This window comes from Pituophis catenifer, unplaced genomic scaffold, assembly GCF_029215685.1.
Source record: "Pituophis catenifer annectens isolate HBS135680 unplaced genomic scaffold, rPitCat1.0.hap2 SCAF_4, whole genome shotgun sequence".
Taxonomy (NCBI): Eukaryota; Metazoa; Chordata; class Lepidosauria; order Squamata; family Colubridae; genus Pituophis; species Pituophis catenifer.
In genome coordinates, this window is record NW_027256884.1 from 127,342,847 (window position 1) to 127,369,881 (window position 27,035).

The following is a 27,035-nucleotide window of genomic DNA, read 5'->3' on the forward strand; positions in this document are numbered from 1 at the left end:
CCGACTTCGGAAGGATGGAAGGCTGAGTCAACCTTGAGCCTGGTGAGATTCGAACTGCCAAACTTCCTAGATATTGGCAGTCAGCAGAATTACCCTTGCAATACTGCATTCTAACCACTGTTCCCCCATGGCTCTTGTAGTAACCTTGGGTAGTAACTAGTGGTGAAATTCAAATTTTTTTACTACCACCGGTGGCTTGGTGGGCGTGGTGTGGCTTGGTGGGTGTCGCAGGGGAAGGATACTGCAAAATCTCCATTCCCACTCCACTCCATGGGAAGGATACCGCAAAATCCCCATTCCCTCCCCACTCCTGGGGGAAAGATATTGCAAAATCTCCATTCCCACCCCACTGTGGGGCCAGCCAGAGGTGGCATTTGCCGGTTTTCCGAACGACTCCAAATTTCCGCTACCGGTTCTCCAGAACCTGTCAAAACCTGCTGGATTTCACCCCTTGTAGTAACCCATAAACAGTCTAATCAAGCGTAACAACAACTAAATTACACATGTTGTACAAATGCAGCTTCCGGAGTCTTTACCTGATAGGGTTAAGCGTGCTCTGTGTGAACACAGCTAATCTAGAATTTTCCCCTGCCTCATATAATGCAGAAAATCGGGGCTTTGACAGGAAGCCGATTAAAAGGATAAGGAAATAGTCCTTCTGTGAATATATGAATTGTATGAATTAAGGAAGTCGATGCTACGCGACATTTTGGTGACCTTTAACTTGGAGAGTTTGACAAGATATATTTTTCCTCCTTTAATTTATTTAGATAAATTTACTTACGTTTATTACCGGTTTGCAACGGGATTCCTCTCTCTGTCTCTCTCTCTCTCTGTCTCTCTGTCTCTGTCTCTGTCTCTGTCTCTGTCTCTCTCTCTCTCTCTCTCTCTCTCTCCCCCCCTCTCTCTCTCTGTTTCTTTCTCTCTGTCTCTCTCTCCCTCTCTGTCTCTCTCTCCGTCTCTCTATTTCTGTCTCTCTGTCTCTCAGTGTGTGTGTGTGTGTGTCTGTCTCTGTCTCTCTCCTTTTTTTCTATTCCACTCATTCTTGTTACTTTTTATCTTTCTGTTTTAAACTTTAATAAAGTTATTATTAAAAACAAAACAAAAAACACCCCACCTCCGTCATTTTTTAACACCCCCGTGTGTGACGATGCGGCGACTTCAAGAGCTGCGTTAATATTTGTCGAGGGGAATCTTTATAAAAACAGCCGCATCGTTTTGGAATTTTGCAGACAATCCTGCTTGCTGTCAAGCCAGCTTAAATGCTTTAATTTTTTCCAAGGAAAGAGGCCAACTTCCAAACGAATTGGATCGTAGCCACCGGCTATTCTTTTATTTTCTCGGAAAGCCTTAGGGCAGGGGTCGGCAACCTTAAACACTCAAAGAGCCACAGAGGTCCTAACCGGAAGCCCCCTGTTGAATTCTGGAGCCAACCAGAAGTCCGGTTCTCCCACCATAGAGTCTCCTCCTAGCACGGCATCCTTTTTCCTCTATCTTTCCTAACTGAAAGCCCTATCACTTGTGGAGCTGAGCAGTGTTCTGTCCCCGTCTCACACACGCACACAAACAGATAGCCAGGGGTTAAATAAAACTGGCAGACAACAAATTCTTTCGATAAGAGGATTGGCAGCAACCCAGTAGCTGCTTGCCAAGAACTTTACTCATAGAGGGAGAGGTTGTTCCTCCGACAGATAAACCCAAACAAGATACACACCGTTCAAGAATTGTCAAGTCCAGTCCGTATTAAATCCAAGGCAGATATCGTTGTTGTAAAGATACAATGTGACTCGCTAGTAGTTAGTTTTGTCTGTCACAGAGTCTGAATGGCCACCTCACCCCCTTTTATCCCCTGTGGGGTGTGGTCCAGTGACTCAGCTTAATCTCTGGCATGCCTCCTTTTCTGCTGCGTGCGCTTGTCTCTCTGACGCTGGCATGGATCCAGCCAAGACTTATCTCCGTCACTGTCCAACTGTGAGGAGATATCTGGCTCCTGGCCAATCTCTTCTCCCTCGGGAGACACCTGAGGCATTGCCAGAGAGGAGGGTCCTGGAGAGGGAGGCCTGGCCATCTCCTCTCCTTCATGTTCGGAGCCTTCTTCCTCCGATAAGTCGGCCTCGGGGGTTGGAGTCACAACAAGCAGAAAACCCACCCCTTGCCATAGAGTCTCTTCCTGGTGCGCCGTGCTTTTCCTCTCCATAACCAGAAACTCCTCTCAAAACTGTGGGTGCGACAGGGAGCCGCAGCAAAGGGATGAAAGAGCCACATGCGGCTCCAGAGCCGCAGGTTGCTGACTCCTGCCTTACGGGGTTATACGGGGTCTAAAGAGGCATTCCTGTAAACAAAGATGCAGCTTGAGAATATTCTTTGGGGCAGAATTGCCTCCCATTTCATTTCTCCCCCCCAACGTTAAACGATTATTAAAATTAAAATGCAGTGCAGGATCTGTGTGGTATCTTACTGCCCTCGACTGAAAATGTATAGTCCTCGACTGATGACCACAACGGAGCAACAAAATTTCTGTTGCTAAGTGAGACAGCGATCGAGTGAATTCTGGCCCATTTTACGACCTTTCTTGCCACCGTTGTTAAGCGAATCTGGCTCCCTGCATTGATTTTGCTCGTCAGAAGGTCGCAGAACGGGGGAATCACACGACCCCAGTGTCACTGCGTTTTTGTATTTACCAGCTGAGCTCATATTTCTGGACTGTCAGACTTTCCGTAACTTGCCAAACTTCTTATCAGTAAACTAACTACGCATGTCCGCATTCTTTCACTCTTCTTTCACACTTTCTTTGTTCTCCTGCCAAGAAGTCCAACCACAGAGAGGTGGCCGGCAGGAACGTTGCCAAAATGTAATTATTTAGATTAGTAAGATGTTTTATTTTCTTTATAACAAATAAATGAGTTTATTCTTAGAAGAAATATCTTCGGGGTTTATTTTCTTGCAAAAGTATACACAAGGAAAATGCCACGATCCATGTCTCTAAATCAAGGTGCGATTACCCAAAAGCAGAATGGGATTAATTAGCACCCTGACATCCAGGACACTGCGACCGTCATAAATGTGAGAAAGTTGCCAAGGGTTTGAAATTTGATCACGTGATCATGGGGGGGGGGGGGCGCAACGGTCCTGCAACGGTCATAGGAAAAACAAGTCAATTTTTTCAGTGCCGTAACTTCAAACGGTCATTAAATGAACCGTTATAAGTCGAGGACTTATATTCCTTCAGCCTTCACACATATGCCCATCTCAGAATTACCTCAATCAAGAAGGTAAGAAAAGGGGTATTATCGCCAGCTTATTAAGTGCTTTAGGAATACGGTAGAATTAATTAAGCATTTAGAATTAATCCAGAATATACTGTATAGGCAGCTGGAGACGTAGCCTTAAATTTAGACCAGTCTGTGTGCTTGTGCAAATATTGGCTCTCCCTTCTCCAACAGCTGAGCCTGAAAAAGCTGCGTATGCGTAACACGCAGGAGGAAAAACAAATCAGACCAGCTTGCAAAAATAATAATAAAATAAAATGCAGCCTCATGCTTGGCTGTTCTTTGGAGAAGCCCCTGGTGAACGGTTTGAGCCCCAATTCATTTGCTGGCTTTTTTCCAAGCAGTCCACTTTCCCTCCCTCCCTTCCCTTCCTTCCCTTCCCTCCCTCCCTCCCTTTTTCCTTCATCTCTTTCTGTCCTCCACTCTTCCCTCCCTCCCTTCTTTCCTTCTTTCCTTCCTTCTGACTCTTCTTCACTCCTCCCTCCCTTCTTTTCTTCCCTCCCCCTTTTCCTTCCTTTCTCTCCTGACTGTTCTCCACTCCCCTCTCCCTCTTCCTTCCTTCCCCTTCACTCCTCCTTCCCTTCCCCCTTTTCCTTCCTTTCTGTCCTCCTGACTGTCCTCCATTCTTCCCTCTCCCCTTCCTTCCTTCCTTCCTTTCCTTTTGACTTTCCTCTACTCCTCCCTCCCTCCCTTCTTTCCTTCTTTCCTTCCTTCTGACTCTTCTTCACTCCTCCCTCCCTCCCTTCTTTTCTTCCTTCCCCTTTTTCCTTCCTTTCTCTCCTTTTGACTGTCCTCCACTCCACTCCACTCTCCCTCTTCCTTCCTTCCCTCTTTTTCCTTCCTTTCCTTTTGACTTTCCTCTTCTTCTCCCTCCCTCCCTCCCCCTTCCTTCCTCCCTTCTGACTCATCTTCCCTCCCTCCCTCCTTTCTTCCTTCTCCCTTTTTCCTTCATCTCTTTCTGCTTCCATTCTTCCCTCCCTCCCTTCTTTCCTTCTTTCCTTCCTTCTGACTCTTCTTCACTCCTCTCTCCCTTCTTTTCTTCCTTCCCTCTTTTTCCTTCCTTCCTTTCCTTTTGACTGTCCTCTACTCCACCCTCCCTCCCTCCCCCTTCCTTCCTTCCTTCTGACTGGTCTTCCCTCCTCCCTCCCTCCCTTCTTCTTCTTTTTTTTTTTTTTTAATTTGATTTATATGCCGCCCTTCTCCGGAGACTCAGGGCGGCTTACAATGCGTTAAGCAATAGCCTTCATCCTTTTGTATATTTTTATACAAAGTCAGCTTATTGCCCCCACAAACTGGGTCCTCAATTTACCTACCTTAGAAAGGATGGAAGGCTGAGTCAACCTTTTCTTCCTTCCCCTTTTTTCTTCCTTCCTCTCTTTCTGTCTGTCCATCCACTGCCCCCTCCCTCCCTCCGTCCTTTTGTCCTTGCTTGCTTGAGAGAACAAAGCCATTAAATTAATTGGAAATTACAGACATTGCAAAAAAAGATGACCTCTGGATGGCAGGGTGTCTACTGCGAACCCTGCTGATGTCTCCCTTGGGATAAGGGAGGCACATCCCTGAATACTAATTCACTTATTTTTCTCATCTCCCAGGGTTGAAGGCCCAGTTAAACTGGGAAATCTAAAACCCCTTCCAGAGTTTTAGGCTGGCCTATTTCTTGCATGCTGTTGCCAAGAAAATGGTTAGATGTTTCTATAAAGTCACCAGTGGTTGCTTTTGACCTGAAGCTGGCATCCAGGTATCAAGGACCACAGTTTATCACATTATTATTGTTGTTGTTGTTGTTGTTGTTGTTGTTGTTGTCTCTTTTATTCATTAAACATGAAACTCAGTCAACTGAACATTTAAAAATATATCACAAATATCATTGACTGGCGTGGATGGTTGATACGGGTTGTTGCCAGCATCCTAGGGATCAACCAAGTACCTTCTTAAGATGTACGATGTTCCGAGTAGCACAGTTTTTTTACAGTTCCGCTGGTGTTATTGCAGGAAGCTGCAATTTCTTGATGTATTTTATAAAATTCTTGGACATGGTACTTAGTCCCCAGGTGACTATTATTATAATATACTTTATGCATTAAACATGAAACTCAGTCAACTGAACATTCAAAAATGCATCACAGATACCACTGACTGGTGTTAATGGTTGATACGGGTTGCTGCCAGCATCCTAGGGATCAACCAAGTACCTTCTTAAGATGTACGATGTGGCGCAGTTTTTTGTAGTTCCACTGGTGTTATTGCAGGAAGCTGCAATTTGTTGATGTACCTTATAAAATTCTTGGACATGATACCAAGTGTCCCGATGACAATGGGAATCACTGTTACATGTTTCATCCATAATTGCGTAATTTCAATGGCCAGGTCGCAATATTTCGCGATTTTTTCCAGTTCTTTTTCTTCAACTCTGGCATCTCCTGGTACCGCGATGTCAATAAATTGTACGTTTCGTTTTTGGGCAACTGTGATATCTGGCGTGTTGTGTTCCAAATGACGATCCGTCTGTATTCGAAAGTCCCACAAGATCTTCACCTTCTCATTTTCTACAACTTTTCCCACTTTGTGTTCCCATGACTTTTTGGATACAGGTAAGTCGTATTTTGTACATAATGACCAGTGGATTAATTTAGCAACTCGGTCGTGTCTAGCTTTGTAATCAGTTTGTGCGATTTTGCTGCATTCACATATTAAACGTGAAACAGTTTCGACTTTGTTGTTGCCAAGTCGGCAGTTTGGATTGTCGGTGGATTTTTGTATCTTCGCTTTCGTGGCATTAGTTTGTAGTGCTTGTTCTTGAGCAGCGAGTATTAAACCTTCTGTTTCTTTCTTGATGGTTCCCATCTTAAGCCATGCCCCTGTCAAGTTGTCATCACATTTTCCTTCATTGTTTTTCAACTGCTGTCCATGCAAAGCTTTGGTTTTCCATCCGTTTAATCTGTCGTCCAGCTGTTATTCCTTATATTCTGCCTTTGTTTCTGTTGTTTTTATAATGTTCTCCGTTTTCACAGCCCGCAGCAATTTTTCTGTACTTTGGTTCACATAATCATTCAAACTTCGTTTTTCTTCTTCTACAGTGTGATGGATTTGCAATAGTCCTCTGCCCCCTATTTTTCTTGGCAGGTACAACCTGTCGATGTCACTTCGTGGATGGAGAGCGTGGTACATATTCAAATGTTTGTGCGTTTTGCGGTCCAAGTTTTCCAGTTCAGCCAAAGTGCAGTTGATGATGATGATGATGACTATTATTATTATCTCTTTTAGTCATTAAACATGAATCTCAGTCAACTGATCATTTAAAAATGTGTCACAAACATGATGGACTGGTGCTAATAGTTGATACGGGTTGCTGCCAGCGTCCTAGGTATCAACCAAGAATCTTCTTAAAATATATGATATTCTATGCAGTTTTTTGCAGTTCCGCTGGTGTTATTGCAGGAAGCTGCAATTTGTTGATGTACCTTATAAAATTCATGGACATAGTACCAAGTGCCCCAATGACAATGGGTATCACTGTCACAGGTTTCATCCATAGCCGTGTAGTTTCGATGGCCAGGTCGCAATATTTCATGATTTTTTCCAGTTCTTTTTCTTCGACTCTGGCGTCTCCTGGTACCCGCGATGTCAATAAATTGTATGCTTCGGTTTTCAACAACTGTGATATCTGGCGTGTTGTGTTCCAAATGACGATCCGTCTGTATTTGAAAGTTGTTGTTGTTGTTGTTAATTTGGTTTAGCCCCCATGGAGCCATTGGAGATATTTTTAAAAAATCAAGATGACAGCTGCCTTTTTTTGCCTTGCTCCTATTCGATATAGGGACAAAGCCAGTGGTGGGTTCCTCCCGGTTCAGTCCGGTTCGGCCGAGCCGGTAGCGGTGACGATATGACGTCACCGAACCGGTTCTCCCCCCCCTGCCCTCCCACCCCCCCCACCCCCACCCTGTTATTCTTACCTTTTATTTGGTCCCACCCCCAATCTATTGCTGCCTCCTGAGTCCCAGCTGATGACTAGAGGGAAAAAAACTGTTTAAACTCTTTCCGCGGGGCTTCAAAGGGCTGCCCTACAGCTGATCAGTGGTTAAAGCAAACAAATGAGTTCGGTCGTAAGTGCGAGGACTGGTCGTAAGTGTGAGGACCTTCCAGAAATGACTCTGACTAGCTAGCCATGCCCACCTAGTCACATGACCTCCAAGCCACACCCACAAAATAAGCCACGCCCACAGAACCGGTAGTAAAAAAATTTAGAACCCACCACTGGAGAAAGCGCTTGTGCGGTTGTTCCTTGATTGGAGTATTGTTTGTTTCTTGAGTGTTGGGCTACTTTTAATCTTGGTGTTAATCTCTGCTCATCTGGGTGTGGTGAGGAGGTGTTTTGGTCTTTGTTTTCACGTTAGCATTTTGATTGTCTTTTTTGAATGGTGTGTAGTCGTTGTTTATGTCTCTGTGCCTGTTGATGGCCAATATGTCTGGGTGCCAGCTTTCCAGAAATTCCACAGCTGTTTTTGGACTTTGGATTTGTCTAGGAAGCTCACAAGTTTCCCAGTTGAAACTCTGGTTACGTCCATCCATGTACATGTTGTGCGATTAAGGGATTTTCAGCATGTCTCCTGACTGCTGGTTGGTGTTCATGGATGCGCTCCTAATCTTCTGTCTGTTTAAGCACTTAAGCATTTGAAGTGCCACACAACTTGATTTAAGAACTGTTCGATCCCTGCTTGAACGGTCCTGTTTAGGCGATGACTTTTAAGTAACTGTTGTTATTCTGGGATGTCGAGGAGCAATCCACAGGTGAAGAAAAAGTGCACACAAATCTTGCAAGCGCAGAGGAAGACATGGAAATGGGGATGCATGATAAATACAGGTAGCCCTCAGGTTACGACCACAATTTGAGCCCAAAATTTCTGTTGCTAACTGAGACTTCTGATCAGTGAATTTTGCTCCATTTTACAACTTTTCCTGCCACAGTTGTTAAGCGAATTCCTGCAGTTTTTACATTAATAACAAGGTTGTTAAGGAAACCTGGCTTCCCCATTGACATTACTTGTCAGAAGAGTTGGAGGCTCCAATTGGCACAGAGTGCGGTCGTGCGGGTGGTAATGGGAGCGCCGTGGCGCTCCCATGTAACACCTCTCCTGCGCGAGCTGCACTGGCTCCCAGTGGTCTTCCGAGTGCGCTTCAAGGTCTTGATTATCACCTTTAGAGCGCTCCATGGCTTAGGACCTGGTTACTTACGGGACCGCCTGCTACCACCAGTAGCCTTCCACCGGCCAGTACGGTCCCATAGAGAGGGGCTCCCATAGAGAGGGGCTCCTCCTCCGGGTGCCGTCGGCCAAACAATGTCGACTGGTGGCCCCCAGGGGGAGAGCCTTCTCTGTGGGGGCACCTGCTATCTGGAACGAGCTCCCCCCGGAGATATGGAGGATCCCGGATCTACGCACCTTCCGTCGCGCGCTCAAGACTTTCCTATTTCATCAAGCTGGCCTGACCTAAGTCTTTCCCCTTTTTAAATGGAAATTTTAAATTTGGTTTTAAATTATTGGGGTTTTTAATTTTCAGCCAAATTATTTAATTCGTTTTACTCTATTTTAAATTTTGTATTTATATACAAAATTTGTATTTATTCTATGGCTGTTCACTGCCCTGAGTCCTTCGGGAGTAGGGCGGCATACCAATTCAATAAAATAAAAAAAATAATAAATTGCAAAAGGGGATCACGTGACCCCGGGAATTGCAACCGTCATAAATATGAGTCAGTTGCCAAGAATCTGAATTTTGATCACGTGACAAGGGGATGCTGCCAATGATTGTAAACATGAAAAAGGATCATACATCACTTTTTTCAGTTCTGTTGTAAATTTGAATGATCACTAAAGGAACTGTTGTACGTTAAGGACCACCTGCATGACAGGATACAAAGGGATGTATTTAAAACCATAGTTTCCCAACCTTGGCAAATTGAAGGTGAGTGGACTTCAACTCCCATAATTCTCAGCAATAGCTACTATATGGTGGCTGTGGAATTCTGGGAGTTGAAGTCCATCTACAGAGAGTCCTTGACTAAGTGTCAGGTTTTCAGGCCGTCTTCAAATAAATTGCGTCTCAAACAAAGTCTTTTTTGAAACAAACTTCCATTTTATTTAGCACGGCAACTTTTACACTGACTCCTTGCAGCCAGCACTGATGTGCTGACCCAAAATCCCTCCTCTTCCTTCCCCCACTCCTCTGCATTCATTGGCCATCTTCCCAATCATTCACCCCTAATCTACTGCTCCAATTCAAAGAATTTCCCCCCTCCCATCCATCTCCTAGGGGATATTATCTCCAGGGAAAATAAGTAGGTGAAAGGCAACCGTCCAGTTGCAGACACTTGCGTTCTCCTTCTCAAGTCAGCACTAGGATAAATGCATTTTGACGTGCTGACACTAAGATTATACCTGAGCCCAACATTTCTGTTGTTAAGCAAGGCAGTTGTTAAGTGAATAGAATAGAATAACAGAGTTGGAAGGGGCCTTGGAAGTCTTCTAGTCCAACCCCCTGCTTAGGCAGGAAACCCTATACCACTTCCGACAAATGGTTATCCAACATCTTCTTAAAAACTTCCAGTATTGGAGCATTCACAACTTCTGGAGGCGAGTTGTTCCACTGGTTAATTGTTCTCACTGTCAGGAAATTTCTCCTTAGTTCTAAGTTGCTTCTCTCCTTGATTAGTTTCCACCCATTGCTTCTTGTCCTACCCTCAGGTGCTTCGGAGACTCCCTCTTCTTTGGGGCAGCCCCTGAGTTATTGGAACACTGCTATCACGTCTCCCCTGAGTTTTGCCCCATTTTGCAACTTTTCCTGCCGCAGCTGTTAAGTGAATATGACTTCCCCATTGACTTTGCTTGTCAGAAGGACACAAAATATGATCTCATGACCCCAGAACACAACTAAATATATATATATGTATGTATAATATACGTGCCCATATAGGCCTTACTAAGCCACCTGTGGACATACCGTGAAAAGCCTACAAACCCGTTAGATGTCAAGATACTCTTCAAACACGATGGACGAACATCATATATAATATAATGCAACTAAATATATGCAGATATATATATATATATATATATATATATATATATATATATATATATATATATATTTGTTTTCTGAGGTTTTCTGAGCCAAGCCCCCAACCAATCAGAACACACCTCCACTCAATCAGAACACAGCCAAGCTTCCACCCAATCAGTTCACACCCCCACTAGCAGTTAAAAGGAAGAAACAGCTGCGATCTCACATTGCTCCTAGAAGCACGAAGCCGAAAACACCAGCCTGAAGATGACGAATGAGACTTCGTCGAAACGTCGCCAAGACACTTCCAATTTTACGCGGGAGAAAACCCGTATAACCAAAGACATATATATACATAAATGATAGTAGTATTCCAATATTAGAGGGGTTGCCACAGAGAGGAGGGGGTCAACCTATTTTCCAAAGCACCCGAAAGCCAGACAAGGAATAATGGATGGAAACTGATCAAGGAGAGATTCAACCTGGAAATAAGGAGAAATTTTCTGACAGTGAGAACAATCAACCAATGGAACAGAAGTTGCCTTCAGAAGTTGTGGGAGCTTCATCCCTGGAGACTTTCAAGACGAGATTGGACTGCCATCTGTCAGAAATGGCGTATGGTCTCCTGTTCGGGCGGGACTTGGGAGGGTTGGACTAGATGACCTACAAGATCCCTTCCAACTCTGTTATTCTGTTCTGTTCAGTTATCAATCGTCTGAATTTTGATCATTTGAGTTGGTTGTTGGTCGTAAGTGCAAAAAATGGTCTTACGTCACATTTTTCAGTCACTAAAATGAACGTTTGTATGTTGAGGACTACCTCTACCTGGAAATTGCCAACGTTGGCAAACCCTACTTTAAAGCAGTGGTGAAATCCAATTTTTTTTACTACTGGTTCTGTGGGCGTGGCTTGGTGGGCGTGGCTTGGTGGGCATGGCAGGGGAAGGATATTGCAAAATCTCCATTCCCACCCCACTCTGGGACCAGCCAGAGGTGGTATTTGCCGGTTCTCCGAACTACTCAAAATTTCCACTACCGGTTCTCCGAACTGTTCCAAATTTCTGCTACCAGTTCTGCAGAATCTGTCAGAATCTGCTGGATTTCATCCCTGGTTTAAAGCCATCTGATCTGTACCAGGCAGCCTAACCCACCCCTCCAAGTTATAAATCTGCCCTCAGATGAAGGAAGAGTCCATGGCTGTCTGTAGAAGAGGCAGCCTTGAAAATTTAATAAATAAAAGACAACAACAAGATTATGCGCTCAAGGAGTTCACCGATCCCATCTACAGCTTGGTTGACAGCCTGTGATTAAAGACTAGCATTCTTTCCTGCTTTTAAAATTCTAATTCCAGGCCTCCGCTGTCTCTTTTTGGCAGTCCTTTTGAGATGGATCTGACAAGTACATGTACTTCTTGGCAGACAGACGCATGATGCGAGGAGCAGATCTGAAAGGCAGAGTCTCACAGTTTGCTCTTTCCCACATACACAACAGATGTTTGCTTAAAGGGAGGAAGAGCGTAAGGTCACCAGCTGTTGGCATCTGGGCTTACAAAGTTGCCCTTAAAGAATTGTTTCTCGACCTTGGCCATTTTAAGATATGTGGACTTCAACTCCCAGAATTCTCCAGCCAGCTGGCTGGGGAATTCTGGGAGTTGAAGTCCACACATTTTGAAGGAAGCTAGCTGAGGAATTCTGGGAATTGAAATTTGCATCTTGAAGCAATATTGGCTGTGGGATTCTGAGTGTTGTCCTCACAACTTGAAGCATGCTGGCTGGGGAATTCTGGGAGTTGAAGTCCACACATCTTGAAAGTATATTGACTGTGGGATTTGGGGGGGTTGAAGTTCACACATCTTGAAGCATGGGAATTCTGGGAATTGAAGTCTGCATCTTGAAGCAATACAGACTGTGGGATTCTGGGAGTGAGGATCACATATCTTGAAGCATGGGAATTCTGGGAATTGAAGTCTGCATCTTGAAGCAATACAGACTGTGGGATTCTGGGAGTGAGGATCACATATCTTGAAGCATGTTAGTTGGGGAATTCTGGGAATTGAAGTCTGCATCTTGAAACATGCTGGCTCGGGAATTCTGGGAGTTGAAGTCCATACATCTTGAAGCTATATTGACTGTGAGATTTTGGGAGTTGAAGTCCACACTTAAAGGATGCTGGCTGGGGAATTCTGGGAGTTGAAGTCCACACATCTTGAAGCATGCTGGCTGGGGAATTCTGGGAGTGAGGTGCAGATATCTTGAGGTAATACTGCCTGGGACTCTGGGAATTGAAGTCTATGTATCTTGAAGGATGCTAGCTAAGGATGGAATGGAATGGAATTCAAGAAGTCCATACATCTTGAAGCTATATTGACTGGGGAATTCTGGGAGTTGAAGTCCACACTTGATGCTGGCTGGGGAATTCTGGGAACTGAAATCTGCATCTTGAAGCAATATAGACTGTGGGACTCTGGGAGTAAGATTCACATATCTTGAAGCATGTTAGTTGGGGAATTCTGGAAATTGAAGTCTGCATCTTGAAACATGCTGGCTCAGGAATTCTGGGAGTTTAAGTCCATACATCTTGAAGCTATATTGACTGTGGGGTTTTGGGAGTTGAAGTCCACATATCTTGAAGGATGCTAGCTGGGGAATTCTGGGAGTTGAAGTCCACATATCTTGAAGCAAGCTGGCTGGGGAATTCTGGGAGTTGAAGTCCACATATCTTGAAGCAAGCTGGCTGGGGAATTCTGGGAGTGAGGTGCAGATATCTTGAGGTAATACTGCCTGGGACTCTGGGAATTGAAGTCTATGTATCTTGAAGGATGCTAGCTAAGGAATTCTGGGAGTTGAAGTCCACCCATCTTGAAGCATGCTTCGTGGAGAATTCTGGGAGTTGAAGTCCACCCAACCTAAAATTGTCAAGCATAAGAAACACTGCCTTAGACAAACTTAATCCTGGCGCATTGCAACTTGAAGCCACTGCTGAGGCCTTTGGTGTAGTGTTTTTCCACCCTTCTTTTGCCAAGTAGCTTAGAGCCAACGCTTCAATTTTTTCCGCAGTGCCTGGATCGATGCTATACAAGGGCAATACGCGAAATTTGAAGAGGCAAACCACTTCAAATTTCACCGGGTGTCTGCGAGAAGCACAAACAGATTCAGAAGACAATGCCAAGGACAGTGTCAGAGCCAGTTCCAATCTGGGTGACACGTCAGGGTTTATTTGCTAAATTATACCAAGGAGGGATGCGATAATGAACGGCTTGGCAGGATGGCTGAGATGCTGGATAAAAGGAAATGCTTGTAATTAAACTTCGGGAACTGACTGGCATCAATGTGACGGCCGCTAATTTAAGATGGCTTTCGGGGAAGATCTGTCTGTCGGTGGCCTCTAAGCGTGATGGCCATTTATTACCTTCGGAATCACAGGCACTAATGCTTAAATCTGAACTGCCAATAAGAAATAGCGGAAGCGAATGATGGTTCATCGTGATCCATGGTTGGGGTTTATTGAGCAGAGCTTTGGATCAAATGTTCAGTCAATTAGAATAGAGCTGGAAGGGTCCTTGGAGGTCTTCTAGTCCAACCCCCTGCTCAAGCAGGAGATCCTATATAAGATAACAGGTAAAGGTATTGTTGTGGCTCCGTTACCTGAGCCTGTGTCATCGGCAGGAGAGGACTCCGAGAGTGAAGGAGAGGAGTTGGCAAGGCCTCCCTCTCCAGGACCCTCCTCTCTGGCAATGCCTTCGGTGTCCGCCGAAGGGCAAGAGATAGGGCCGGGGCCAAGCACGTCCACGCAGCCACAGATGGACAGTGATGAGGGTAATGAGTCTTGGCTGGATCCACGCCAGCGTCGCAGAGATAAGCGCGCGCAACAGAAGAAAAGGCGTGCCCGAGATTAGGCTGAGTCACTGGACCACACCCCACAGGATATAAAAGGGAGCGTGGTGGCCAGTCAAACCTTGTGACGAACAAAGCTGAAAGCTTCCACGCCATTCTGCATTGCCTGACTTTTTGCTATAGACTTTGCTGGATTATCTCTGGACTTGATTGACTCCGTAATTATTGAGCTGTTTCTTTTGATGTACCAGGAGTGGGGAGAAGTTATCTCTCCTCTTCGTAAATAATAAACTCTTGACAGGCAGCCACTAGGTTGTTGCCAAGTTCCGTTATCATAAGGAAAAGGATTTTGCCGGCTGGTTTGGTCTTTAACTCTTGAACGTCTGTTGGTGTGTGTGCGTGTGGTTGGGGACAGAACAGGTATAAACATAATTTGAATACATGAAAAGACTAAGTAAAAAGGAATATTAGGACAGGGACGGTAGGCACACTGGTGCACATATTCACGCCCCTTACAGACCTCTTAGGAATGGGGTGAGGTCAACAGTAGTACTGCCTGGACTATTGTAACGCTCTCTACATGGGGCTCCCCTTGAGAAGCACCCGGAGGCTCCAACTGATCCAGAATGCGGCTGCGCGGGTGATTACGGGAGCGACATGGCGCTCCCGTATAACACCTCTCCTGCGCGAGCTGCACTGGCTCCTGGTGGTCTTCCGGGTGCGCTTCACGGTGTTGGTTCTCACCTTTAAAGCGCTCCATGGCTTAGGGCCAGGGTATTTACGAGACCGCCTTCTGCTACCAATAACCTCTCACAGGCCAATACGCTCGCACAGAGAGGGCCTCCTCAGGGTGCCGTCGGTCAAGCAATGTTGGCTGGCAGCCCCCAGGGGGAGAGCCTTCTCTGTGGGGGCACCCGCCCTCTGGAACGAGCTTCCTCCCGGAATACGACTGATCCCGGACCTCCGCACTTTCCATAAGGCCCTGAAGACGTTTTTATTTCAGCAAGCCGGCCTGTCCTAATTAAGTTTCTTTTATGGGTTAGTTTTAATTGTATAGCTTTGGGGTTTCAAATTGGGGGCCGATTGATTTAATTTATTTTAGCTATCTTAACTTTTATATTGTATAATATAATTTAATTTCGGCTGTTCACCACCCTGAGTCCCTAGGTGGAAAAGGGCGGTATATAAATTCAAAAATAAATAAATAAATAAATAAATAAATAAATAAATAAATAAATAAATAAAACAGTAGACAGTTTAAGGTTAAAGTTTTGGGGGTTTGGTCAGGTAGTGCATTCCAGGCATTGACCACTCTGTTGCTGAAGTCGTATTTTCTGCAATCGAGTTTGGAGCGGTTTACCTTGAGTTTGTATCTATTATGTGCTCGTGCATTGTTGTGATTGAAGCGGAAGTAGTTGTTGACAGGAAGGACATTTTGGCAGATAATTTTATGTGCTACACTTAGGTCAGACTGAAGGCGGCGTAGTTCTAAGATGTCTAAGCCCAAAATTTGAAGTCTGGTGGCAGAAGGTATTTTATTACGGGTAGAGGAATGGAGGACTCCTCTCGTAAAATATCCCTGGACTCTCTCGATTGTATTTATGTCCGATATGCAGTGCCTGGGTTCCAGACAGATGAGCTGTATTCAAGAATTGGTCTAGCAAAGGTTTTGTATGCTCTAGTTCAGTGATGGCTAACCTTTTTCTCTTCGTGTGCCAAAAGGGCATGCGTGCCAGCACCCATAATGGAATGCACATACCCCTGCACATCCGTGCATGACATCTCCCCCCTCTCCCGCACATGCCCTCCGGAGGCTGGAGATGGCCCCGTTTCCGGACTTCCGGGAGGCCTGTTTTTCACCCTCCCCAGGCTCTGCGCAGGCCCTGCACTTACTTGGCATCCAAAACAAGCCGCGTGGAGACTCCTGGCAGTCTCCTGGGAGCCTCCTGGGCCCAAAAATGGGCCGTGGGGCGGATGCCATGCTCCCCCCACCTCCCTGCGCATGTGCGCGCAACCCCCCACCCCTTCCCGCATGCACACGGGACCCCCCCCCATGCATGTGCATGCATCTCCTGCATGCACCCAGTGGAGGGATTCAGCCAGTTCGCACCAACTTCGGGAGAACCGGTTGTTAACTTTCTGAGCCATCTGGTGAACCGGTTGTTGGAAGAAATCATTAGGGCAGAGAATCGGTTGTTAAATTATTTGAATCCCACCACTGCATGCACCCTACCCCGTGCACATCCCGAAAATCAGCCGACCAGTGGGAGGTACAGGCGCATGGGCAATGGAGCTTTGCTCGGCGACAGCTCATGTGCCCACAGAGAGGGCTCTACATGCCACCTCTGGCACGCGTGCCATAGGTTCGCCATCACGGCTCTAGTTAGTAGTACAATCAGTGGTGGGTTCCTCCCGGTTCGGTCCGGTTCGGCCGAGCCAGTAGCGGTGACGATATGACATCACCGAACCGGTTCTTCCCCCCCCGCCCTCCCACCCCCCCCCACCCACCCACGTTATTCTTACCTTTTATTTGGTCCCACCCCCAATCTATCGCTGCCTCCTGAGTCCCAGCTGATGACTAGAGGGGAAAAAAAACTGTTTAAACTCTTGCCGCGGGGCTTCAAAGGGCCGCCCTACAGCTGATCAGTGTTAAAAGCAAACAAATGAGTCGGGTCGTAAGTGCGAGGACTGGTTGTAAGTGCGAGGACCTTCCAGAAATGACTCTGACCAGCTAGCCACGCCCACCTAGTCACATGACCTCCAAGCCACACCCACAAAATAAGCCACGCCCACAGAACCGGTAGTAAAAAAATGTAGAACCCACCCCTGAGTACAACATTACCAGAGGAGAAGCTACGCAAGATAAGGTTAACAACTCTTAATGCCTTTTTGGCAATGTTGTTACAGTGGGCTTTGGCACTTAGTTGCAGGGAGTTTACACATTTTAGGGTTAGGGTTAGGGTTTTAGGGAGACAATTCATAACTGCGGTCCCTCTTTGGTGTTGTTAAAGTGGGAGCCTCCAGTTACACCCACACCCATCAACTCTTAAAGCTAAGTTTCTAGTCCATGTGATTTGAGAAGTGCGTGGGATACAGTCAAAAAATCAGATCAGAGTTTTGTAATCTGATGGATGTGGTCTGTGTGTGCTCGTTTGCGTTTCGTTGTATTAAACAGCTCAAAAATGAATAAAAGCTGCAGAACTTAATTACTGTAATTAACGCAGAGTGATTTGGTCGTCCTCTTCGCTTCAAAAATCTACTTCTCCATCTCTGTCGCAGCTCTAAAATTGATTTACTTCTGATGTCCCACCTTGCCCCTTGAATTTCCATTATATCAATTTTAGTGGCGGCTGCCTTGACCAACTTGGAAAGCCATGTAACATTATAAACACGCTAAATAAATGTTTCTCCAGACTTGAGTTTTGGCAAACCTACGAACTCAAGCTTTTTGTCATCTAGGATCAGCGTGTACTGACAATACTCATAAATCACAGCTCTGCATTTCATTGCCCATTCAAGGTTATTTCCAGCGAGTTCAAGATCTTTCCAAGAGGTTTCTTGGGGTCGGGCAAAAAAATAATAATCATGTACAGATATTTGTGCAGGAGGACTTGTTGTTTCTTCTTCTGACAAAAACAAAAATTGTTAGTAAACTGGGCTCTGGGCTTTAGAATTTCTGGTCTCTTACTACCTAAAAGCCGAAAAACATCATGATTAATAGGAGCTTGCTATCTTGCAGAACTCTAAACAGATGGGAAGGGCGATTCCGTAAGCCCAACTAGCATTCCACTCTAGTAAACTAGAGTGGAATGATTCAGAAGAAGTGCTACAGATTTTATGTGAACATAGCACCTCCAGAGTCCAGCTGCTTCTGAAAGCAACCGTCTCTTCTTCCTCTTTTAGCTTTCCGTGCAAAAGATGGGGCTGCTTGAAGAGCTGATGCATTAAAACAGCCCCGTCACTTTGTTTAAGCTGATCTGGAAGTCTGAAAATAAGATGGGGGCTGAAATTGGAGAATTGTTTTCATGAGCTGACTCATTAAAGTAGCCCCTCTCTTTGTTTAAGCTGATGTGGAAGTCTTAAAAGAGATGGGGCTGCTTGAAGAATTATTTTCATGAACTGACTCATTAAAGCAACCCCATCTCTTTGTTTAAGCTGATGTGGAAGTCTGAAAAATAAGATGGGGCTGCTTGAAGAGTTTCATGAGCTGACTCATTAAAGCAGCCACATCTCTGTCTTTAAATTCATGTGGAAGTCTGGAGAAAAAAAGATGGAGCTTTTATTAATTAGCCGCAAGTCCAAAGCAGCTCGGGTGCAAGTCTGAAGAAAGATAGGGCTGATTGAAGAGTTGCTTTCATGAGTTGACTCATTAAAGCAGCCCCATCACTTTGTTTAAATTCATGTGGAAGTCTTTAAAAAGATGGGATTGCTTGAAGAGTTGTTTCCATGAGCTGACTCATTAAAACAGTCTCATCACGTTGTTTAAGCTGATGTAGAGGTCTGAAAAAAAGATGGGGTTGCTTGAAGAGTTGTTTTCATGAGCTGACTCATTAAAGCAGCCCCATCTCTGTTTTTTAAGATGATGTGGAGGTCTGAAAACAAATGGGGCTGCTTGAAGAGAAGTTTTCAATGAGTTGGTTCATTAAAGCAGCCCCATCTCTTTGTTTAAGCTGATATGGATGTCTGAAAATAAGATGGGGCTGCTTAAAGAGTTGTTTTCTTGAACTGACTCATTAAAGCAGCTAGATCTCTGCTTTTAAGCTGATGTGGAAGTCTGAAAACAAATGGGGCTGCTTGAAGAGATGTTTTCAATGAGTTGGTTCATTAAAGCAGCCCCATCTCTTTGTTTAAGCTGATATGGATGTCTGAAAATAAGATGGGGCTGCTTAAAGAGTTGTTTTCTTGAACTGACTCATTAAAGCAGCTAGATCTCTGCTTTTAAGCTGATGTGGAAGTCTGAAAACAAATGGGGCTGCTTGAAGAGATGTTTTCAATGAGTTGGTTCATTAAAGCAGCCCCATCTCTTTGTTTAAACTCGTGTGGAAGTCTGAAAAAAAAAAGAGAGAGAGAGATGGGGCTGTATTAATTAGCAGCGAGTCCAAATGCAACTCTTCTGAATCATTCCCAGGCGTTCCCAGCACCCGTATAAACCCATAATGTGTTTTGACAATTCTCGCTTTATTAGGACACACAAATGAATTAGCATGCTTCCCTCGACACATTTCAGCCCACAAGCTTCAAAACAAGCCCTCGGGATGTTTCTCTCCTGCTGTGATTTATTTGTCCCCGAAATTGCAGCTGATGAAATTGCAGCTCATCCTCTCCTCCGCTGGAGTACAGATGATTCAAAACTGGGTTGATTTGTCACCTGTGTTTCTTGGAAGTTGCAATGATACCCAAATGATGCGTTGAATTTCAGAATTAGCCATCGGAGAAATACATTACAGGCAGTCCTCTACTTACAGTCACATTTTAAGCCCCAAATTTATGTTGCTAAGGAAGACATTTGTTAAGTGAGGTTTACCCCCATTTTACGACCTTTCGTGCTTCCGTTCTTAAGTGAATACACTGCCATTGTTAAGTTAGTAACACGGTTGTTAAGTGAATCAGGCTTCCCCATTGATTTTGTTCGCCAGAAGGTCACAAAAGGAGATCACACGACCAGGGGTGAAATGCTACCGGTTCGGGCTGATTCGCCAGATTTCCAAAAACCGCATTTTGCTTCCCGTTTCTAGTGGGGAACTTGACTTAGGACCGTAGAGGTCAGGGGTGAAATGTAAAATTTGTTACTACCGGTTCTGTGGGCGTGGCTTGGTGGGGGAGGGGTAATGTGACTGGGTGGGCGTGGCCATTTTTTTTTTTTAACTTTTCAAAGCATTTTTTCTAATGCTTTGAAAAGCCTCTGCCGATCAGGCAACTCAGCTGGGATCGTCAGAAACTTTTCAAAGCATTTTTTTAACCACCTCTTCGGCCAAGAGGTTGCAGAAAAAAATGCTTTGAAAAGCCTCTGACGATCCCAGCTGAGCCGCGCGATCATCAGAGGCTTTTTTTTTTTTTTACTTTTAAAAGCATTTTTTCGGCCGAAGAGGTTGTAGAGAAAATGCTTTTAAAAGCCTCTGACGATCCCAGCTGAGCCGCGCGATCATCAGAGGCTTTTTTTTTTTTTACTTTTAAAAGCATTTTTTCGGCTGAAGAGGTTGTAGAAAAAATGCTTTTAAAAGCCTCTGACGATCCCAGCTGAGCCGCGCGATCATCAGAGGCTTTTTTTAAATTATTTTTAAAAGCATTTTTTCGTCAGAAGAGGTGGTAGAAAAAATGCTTTTAAAAGTTAAAAAAAAAACAGCCTCTGATGATTGCGCGGCTCAGCTGGGCATGGTGGAGGGGGGGGTCCGCAGGGATTTTTGCTACCGGTTCTCCAAACCACCCGCTGCCATCGCTACCGGATCGGGTGATCCGGTCCGAACCGGGAGCATTTCACCCCTGGTACAGGTAGTCCCTGACTTACGACCACAATTGAGCCCCAAATTTCTGTTGCTAAGCGAGACATTTGTTAAGTGAGTTTTACCCCATTTCACGACCTTTCTTGCCGCAGTTGTTAAGTGAATCGCTTCCATTGTTAAGTTAGCCACGTGGTCGTTAAGTGAATAGGGCTTCCCCATTGACTTTGCCCGTCAGAAGCTCACAAAAGGGGATCACGTGACACACACACGGAATACTGCGATTGTCATAAATATGAATCAATTGTCACGTGTCTGAATTTTGATCATGTGACCCTGGGGTCATAAGTGTGAAAAACAGTCTTAGGTCACTTTTTTCAGTGCCGTCGTAACTTCAAACGATCACTCAACGAATGGCCGTAAATTGAATGCGCAATTACAGTCATAATTTAAGGAACACTTGTAATCCCAGCTCAATTGGAATCAAACCGAGGCAGCTGCTTCTCTTTCCAAGAATTAAAAAATCTCTCTCTTTTTTTTTTCTGTGTCTTCCAGGCATGGAAGAAACGATGGTTTATCCTTCGCAGTGGCCGGATGAGCGGTGATCCCGATGTCCTGGAGTACTACAAAAACAATCACTCCAAGAAGCCCCTGCGCGTGATCAATCTCAATTTTTGTGAACAAGTGGACGCCGGGTTGACCTTCAACAAGAAGGAACTGCAGGACAGTTTCGTCTTTGACATCAAAACCAGCGAGAGGACCTTCTACCTGGTGGCGGAAACGGAAGAGGACATGAACAAATGGGTGCGGAACATTTGTCAGATTTGCGGGTTCAACCAGTCGGAAGACCATCCGGGTGAGTTCCGCGTTTCACATCGAGTGGCGTCAAATATTTTGGGCCAACCTTAGACTTTTGTCCCACCTTAGACTTAGTAGGGGACTTTGGGCCAATGACCAGGTGATGGTGAGTTCTAGTCCCACCTTAGACTTAGTAGGGGACTTTGGGCCAATGACCAGGAGATGAGGAGTTCTAGTTCTGCCTTAGGCATGAAAGCTGGATGGGTGACTTTGGACCAATCACCAGGTGATGGTGAGTTCTAGTCCCACCTTAGACTTAGTAGGGGACTTTGGGCCAATGACCAGGTGATGGCGAGTTCTAGTTCCACCTTAGACTTAGTAGGGGACTTTGGGCCAATGACCAGGAGATGAGGAGTTCTAGTTCCACCTTAGACTTAGTAGGGAACTTTGGGCCAATGACCAGGAGATGAGGAGTTCTAGATCTGCCTTAGGCGTGAAAGCCGGCTGGGTGACTTTAGGCCAATCAGCAGGTGATGGTGAGTTCTAGTCCCACCTTAGACTTAGTAGGGAACTTTGGGCCAATGACCAGGTGATGGTGAGTTCTAGTTCCACCTTAGACTTAGTAGGGGACTTTGGGCCAATGACCAGGTGATGGTGAGTTCTAGTCCCACCTTAGACTTAGTAGGGGACTTTGGGCCAATGACCAGGAGATGAGGAGTTCTAGTTCTGCCTTAGGCATGAAAGCTGGATGGGTGACTTTGGGCCAATGACCAGGTGATGGTGAGTTCTAGTCCCACCTTAGACTTAGTAGGGGACTTTGGGCCAATGACCAGGTGATGGTGAGTTCTAGTTCCACCTTAGACTTAGTAGGGGACTTTGGGCCAATGACCAGGAGATGAGGAGTTCTAGTTCTGCCTTAGACATGAAAGCTGGATGGGTGACTTTGGACCAATCACCAGGTGATGGTGAGTTCTAGTCCCACCTTAGACTTAGTAGGGGACTTTGGGCCAATGACCAGGTGATGGTGAGTTCTAGTCCCACCTTAGACTTAGTAGGGGACTTTGGGCCAATGACCAGGAGATGAGGAGTTCTAGTCCCACCTTAGACTTAGTAGGGGACTTTGGGCCAATGACCAGGAGATGAGGAGTTCTAGTTCTTCCTTAGGCATGAAAGCTGGATGGGTGACTTTAGGCCAATCACCAGGAGATGGTGAGTTCTAACCCTGCCTTAGGCATGAAAACTGGATGGATGACTTTGGACCAATCACCAGGTGATGGCGAGTTCTAGTCCCACCTTAGACTTAGTAGGGGACTTTGGGCCAATGACCAGGTGATGGTGAGTTCTAGTCCCACCTTAGACTTAGTAGGGGACTTTGGGCCAATGACCAGGCGATGGTGAGTTCTAGTCCCACCTTAGACTTAGTAGGGGACTTTGGGCCAATGACCAGGAGATGAGGAGTTCTAGTTCTGCCTTAGGCATGAAAGCTGGATGGGTGACTTTAGGCCAATCACCAGGAGATGGTGAGTTCTAGTCCCACCTTAGACTTAGTAGGGCCAATGACCAAGTGATGGTGAGTTCTAGTCCCACCTTAGACTGAGTAGGGGACTTTGGGCCAATGACCAGGAGATGAGGAGTTCTAGTTCTGCCTTAGGCGTGAAAGCCGGCTGGGTGACTTTAGGCCAATCAGCAGGAGACGGTGAGTTCCAGTCCTGCCTCAGCCATGTAAGCTGGATGGGTGACTTTGCACCAGTCCTTTTCTCTCAGCCCGATCTACCTTGCAGAGTTGTTGTGGGGAAAATAAGGGGAAGAAAGTGTGTCAGATATCTTTGCCACCCTGTTATTTGTAAAAATAATAGACTCTTATTGTCCCAAAAATCACCTAGCTGCCTTTCATACCTAAGGCAGAACTAGAACTCACCAGCTCTTGATCCCTAGGCCAGCAGCTTAGCCACAAGACCAAACTGGCTCTTACCCTTCTTTGGAGCTGTTTCTTCTGGGTTGAGAAAGTGTTGTGTTTGTGGGTGTTTGGATGGTATGCAGAAGAGAGAGGCCACTTCCTATGCGCTGTGGGCGGTAGCAGATTTCCCCAAGAATTATCCGATGTCCCCGCAATGAAATCTTTAACCCAGATGTTGGCGTCTTCAAAGGTTTTAAAGGTGGGAACGAGACTATCAATCCTTTGGGGAGGCAAACAGCTCCAATTCTTACATTTGCAAATTCACTCAAACATCCAAAACCGCAAATATCTAAACAATAGTTTTGCTACTGACGTTTAATCGCAAAATTCAGCCTTTTTTTATTTTTTGTATTTTGGGGGGGCACAGAGGCAGGGAATGGGGTGAGAGATGGCTAACACAATCCTGGGTTGTATAAATAAAGGGATAGAATCAAAATCGCGGGAAGGATTAGTACTGCTTTATAAAGCCTTTAGTAAGGTCACACCTGGAATAGCGCATCCAGTTTTGGTCATCACCACGTCACAAAAAAAGATGTTGAGACTTTGGAAAAAGGTCATGGCTCGAGGAAAGCCTCTGGAGCCTGGGGAGGGCAAAAATGGCCCCTCCACCGTGGTGCAGGAAGCCAACTAGGCCACACCCAACATGGCCATACCCACCCAGCAACCTGTTCTGTCCCCGTCTCACACACGCACACAAACAGACAGCCGGGGGTTAAATAAACTGGCAGACAACCAATTCTTCCGATAAGAAGCTTGGCAGCAACCCAGTAGCTGCTTGCCAAGAACTTTACTCATAAAACAAAATACACACAGTCAAGAATTGTCCAGTCTGTAATTAAATCCAAGGCTGATAATGTTGTTTCCAAAGATGCAATGTGACTCGATAGTAGTTAGTTTTGTCCATCACAGAGTCTGAATGGCCACCTCACCCCCTTTTATACCCTGTGGGGTGTGGTCCAGTGACTCAGCTTAATCTCTGGCACACCTTTTCTTCTGTTGCGCGCGCTTATCTCTGTGACGCTGCCGAGGATCCAGCCAAGACTCATCTCCCTCATTACTGTCCACCTGTGGCTGCGTGGACGTGCTTGGCCCCGGCCCTATCTCTTGCCCTTCGGCGGACACCGAAGGCATTGCCAGAGAGGAGAGTCCTGGAGAGGGAGGCCTTGCCAACTCCTCTCCTTCACTCTCGGAGTCCTCTCCTACCGATGACACAGGCTCAGGTAACGGAGCCACAACACAACCAGGCAGAGAACCCCTTGCTAAAATTTTTGAAGCCCATCCCTAAAAATTACCTCTCTATGCCTTCCACGCAGAAAATATTTTACGCCTCTGAGCTCACAAAGCACCTGTTTCAGAAAGTATTAAACAACAGGAAGGGGCACTGGAAGCCAGGTTCACTTAGGGACAGTCCCTACTTTAAATATATATGAGTTTTTTTCCACATTCAGAGAAAAGAGCTTTACGTTGGCACATCTCTGTCTCTTCGGCCTGGGAAGTTTGAAGCATGTTATTTCCCCTCACTCCATTGCTGTTTGTGCCCAAAAGAAATAACAGAATAATCTGATTCTTCTCTTTCTTGTATTTCTTTGGTTAACCTATCCATTTCAGCACATTCTAAGATTTTTTTTCTATTACTTCTATTTCATTTGGTGTTCTTTCTTGCTTCCAATTCTTTGCGTAAGTTATTCTTGCAGCGGTTAATATGTGAATTGTGAGATATTTGATATCTTTAGGATATGATTTGTTAAAAATTCCTAATAAAAATGTTTCTGGTTCTTTTTCTATCTGTGTTCCTGTTATTTGTTCAGATTATTACAAAATATGGAATAATTGGTATAATTGGTTAAAAGTGAGAAATAAACAAAAAATATAGGGGGAAATATTACCGATTTAACTATATAAAGAAAATGTTATTGGATTAAGGAGAGGTGAAGAAATATATTATAAGTAGTATTGTAGAATGTCACTTTGAAAAAATGCTTAAGAAGAAATCATAATCTTTTTGTGAATATGTTGTATAAATGTTTGTTGTGGGTATGTTATGTCTTTTTTAATATTTATACTCAATAAAAATTAAAAAAGAAATAACAGAATAACAGAGTTGGAAGGGACCTTGGAGATCTTCTAGTCCAACCCCCTGCTCAGGCAGGAGACTCTATACGCATGACGGCGAACCTATGACATGTGTGCCACAGGTGGCACGCGGAGCCATATCTGTGGGCACCGGAGTCATTGCCCTAGCTCAGCTCCAGTGTGCATGCGTGCGCCGGCCAGCTGATTTACGGCTGTCCCCGCCGATGCCACCCCTTCCCTCCCAGGAGTCTCCATGTGACCCGTTTTGGATGCCAGGTAAGTACAGGGCTCGCACGGAGGCTCTGGGAGGGCATTTTTGGCCTCCAGAGGGCCTCCAGGGGTGGTGGGGGAGGCTGTTTTCACCCTCCCCAGGCTCCAAGAAAGCCTCTAGAGCCTGGGGAGGGCAAAAAAAACAGACCTACCGCACCCACCAGTAACCTTTGTCGCATGCCAAAAACGGGGGGAGCGCGGCGGGGGTCGTGCGCACAGTCACTCACGCCCTTGTCACCTCCCGACTGGACTACTGCAATGCTCTCTACATGGGGCTCCCCTTGAAAAGCACCCGGAGGCTCCAACTGGTCCAGAATGCGGCCGCGCGGGTGGTTATGGGCGCAACTCGTTATGCCCACGTGACACCCCTCCTGCGCGAGCTGAACTGGCTCCCGGTGGTCTTCCGGGTGCGATTCAAGGTGTTGGTTACCACCTTTAAAGCGCTCCATGGCATAGGACCCGGGTACCTTCGAGACCGTCTTCTGCCACCAGTAGCCTCCCACCGGCCAGTCCGCTCCCACAGAGAGGGTCTCCTCAGGGTGCCATCGGCCAAATTATGTCGGCTGGCGACACCCAGGGGGAGGGCCTTCTCTGTGGGAGCCCCAGCCCTTTGGAATGAACTGCCCCCGGAAATGCGTAAGATCTCCGACCTCCGTGTATTTCGCTGTGCCCTCAAAAACCTTGTTGTTCCGCCAGGCTGGGCTATCAAGGTAAAGATTTTAATTGGTTTTTAAATATGGGATTTTAAATTTGGGGGTTTTATAATTGAGCCTATCATTTAATAATTTTAATTATTTTTAAGTTTGTCTGTCTTTGTGCTCTTAATCAGGCTGTACACTGCCCTGAGTCCTTCGGGAGAAGGGCGGTATAGAAATAAAATAAATAAATAAATAAATAAATAAATGGGGGGGCACAAGGGGGCATTGAATTATGGGTGTGGGTACGCATGTGTGCGAACCCCCCTGCACTCCCCCCGCTTTTGGCACGTGAGGGCAAAAAAGTTAGCCAGGTTACTTTTTCAGACAAATGGCTGCCCAGTCTCTTTTTAAAAGCACCCACAACTTCATGAGGCAATTCGTTCCAGTGATTAATTGTTGAGCATCACCAGTGCTAGTAAGGAGTGTTGTTTGCTGTCAGTTTGTATTCTAGAGGCTTGGCCTGTTAGTGTTGGTGGAAGCGACCTCGGAGGTTCTTTGGTTGGGCTTTTTACTGTTAGCTTGAAAGGAAACAGCACTCCTTACTTAGCACTGATGATGTTACCTAATTGGGTAATGAAACGTCTGCAAGAAAACAAGGAAGCTCAGAGAGCACCAAGGACCCCACAGTCATTGTTCTCCTCC

The 27,035-nt window shown here is 45.6% G+C and overlaps 1 protein-coding gene across 1 annotated transcript in view; it reads left to right on the forward strand.

The window, feature by feature from the left end:
- The window catches only part of GAB2 (GRB2 associated binding protein 2), a 158,467-nt gene that overhangs the window by 74,454 nt on the left and 56,978 nt on the right, over positions 1–27,035 (forward strand). The window contains exon 2 of the mRNA XM_070944059.1: positions 21,153–21,453. Coding sequence (XP_070800160.1) covers positions 21,153–21,453 — 301 coding nt within the window. The remainder of the gene's footprint in view (positions 1–21,152; positions 21,454–27,035) is intronic.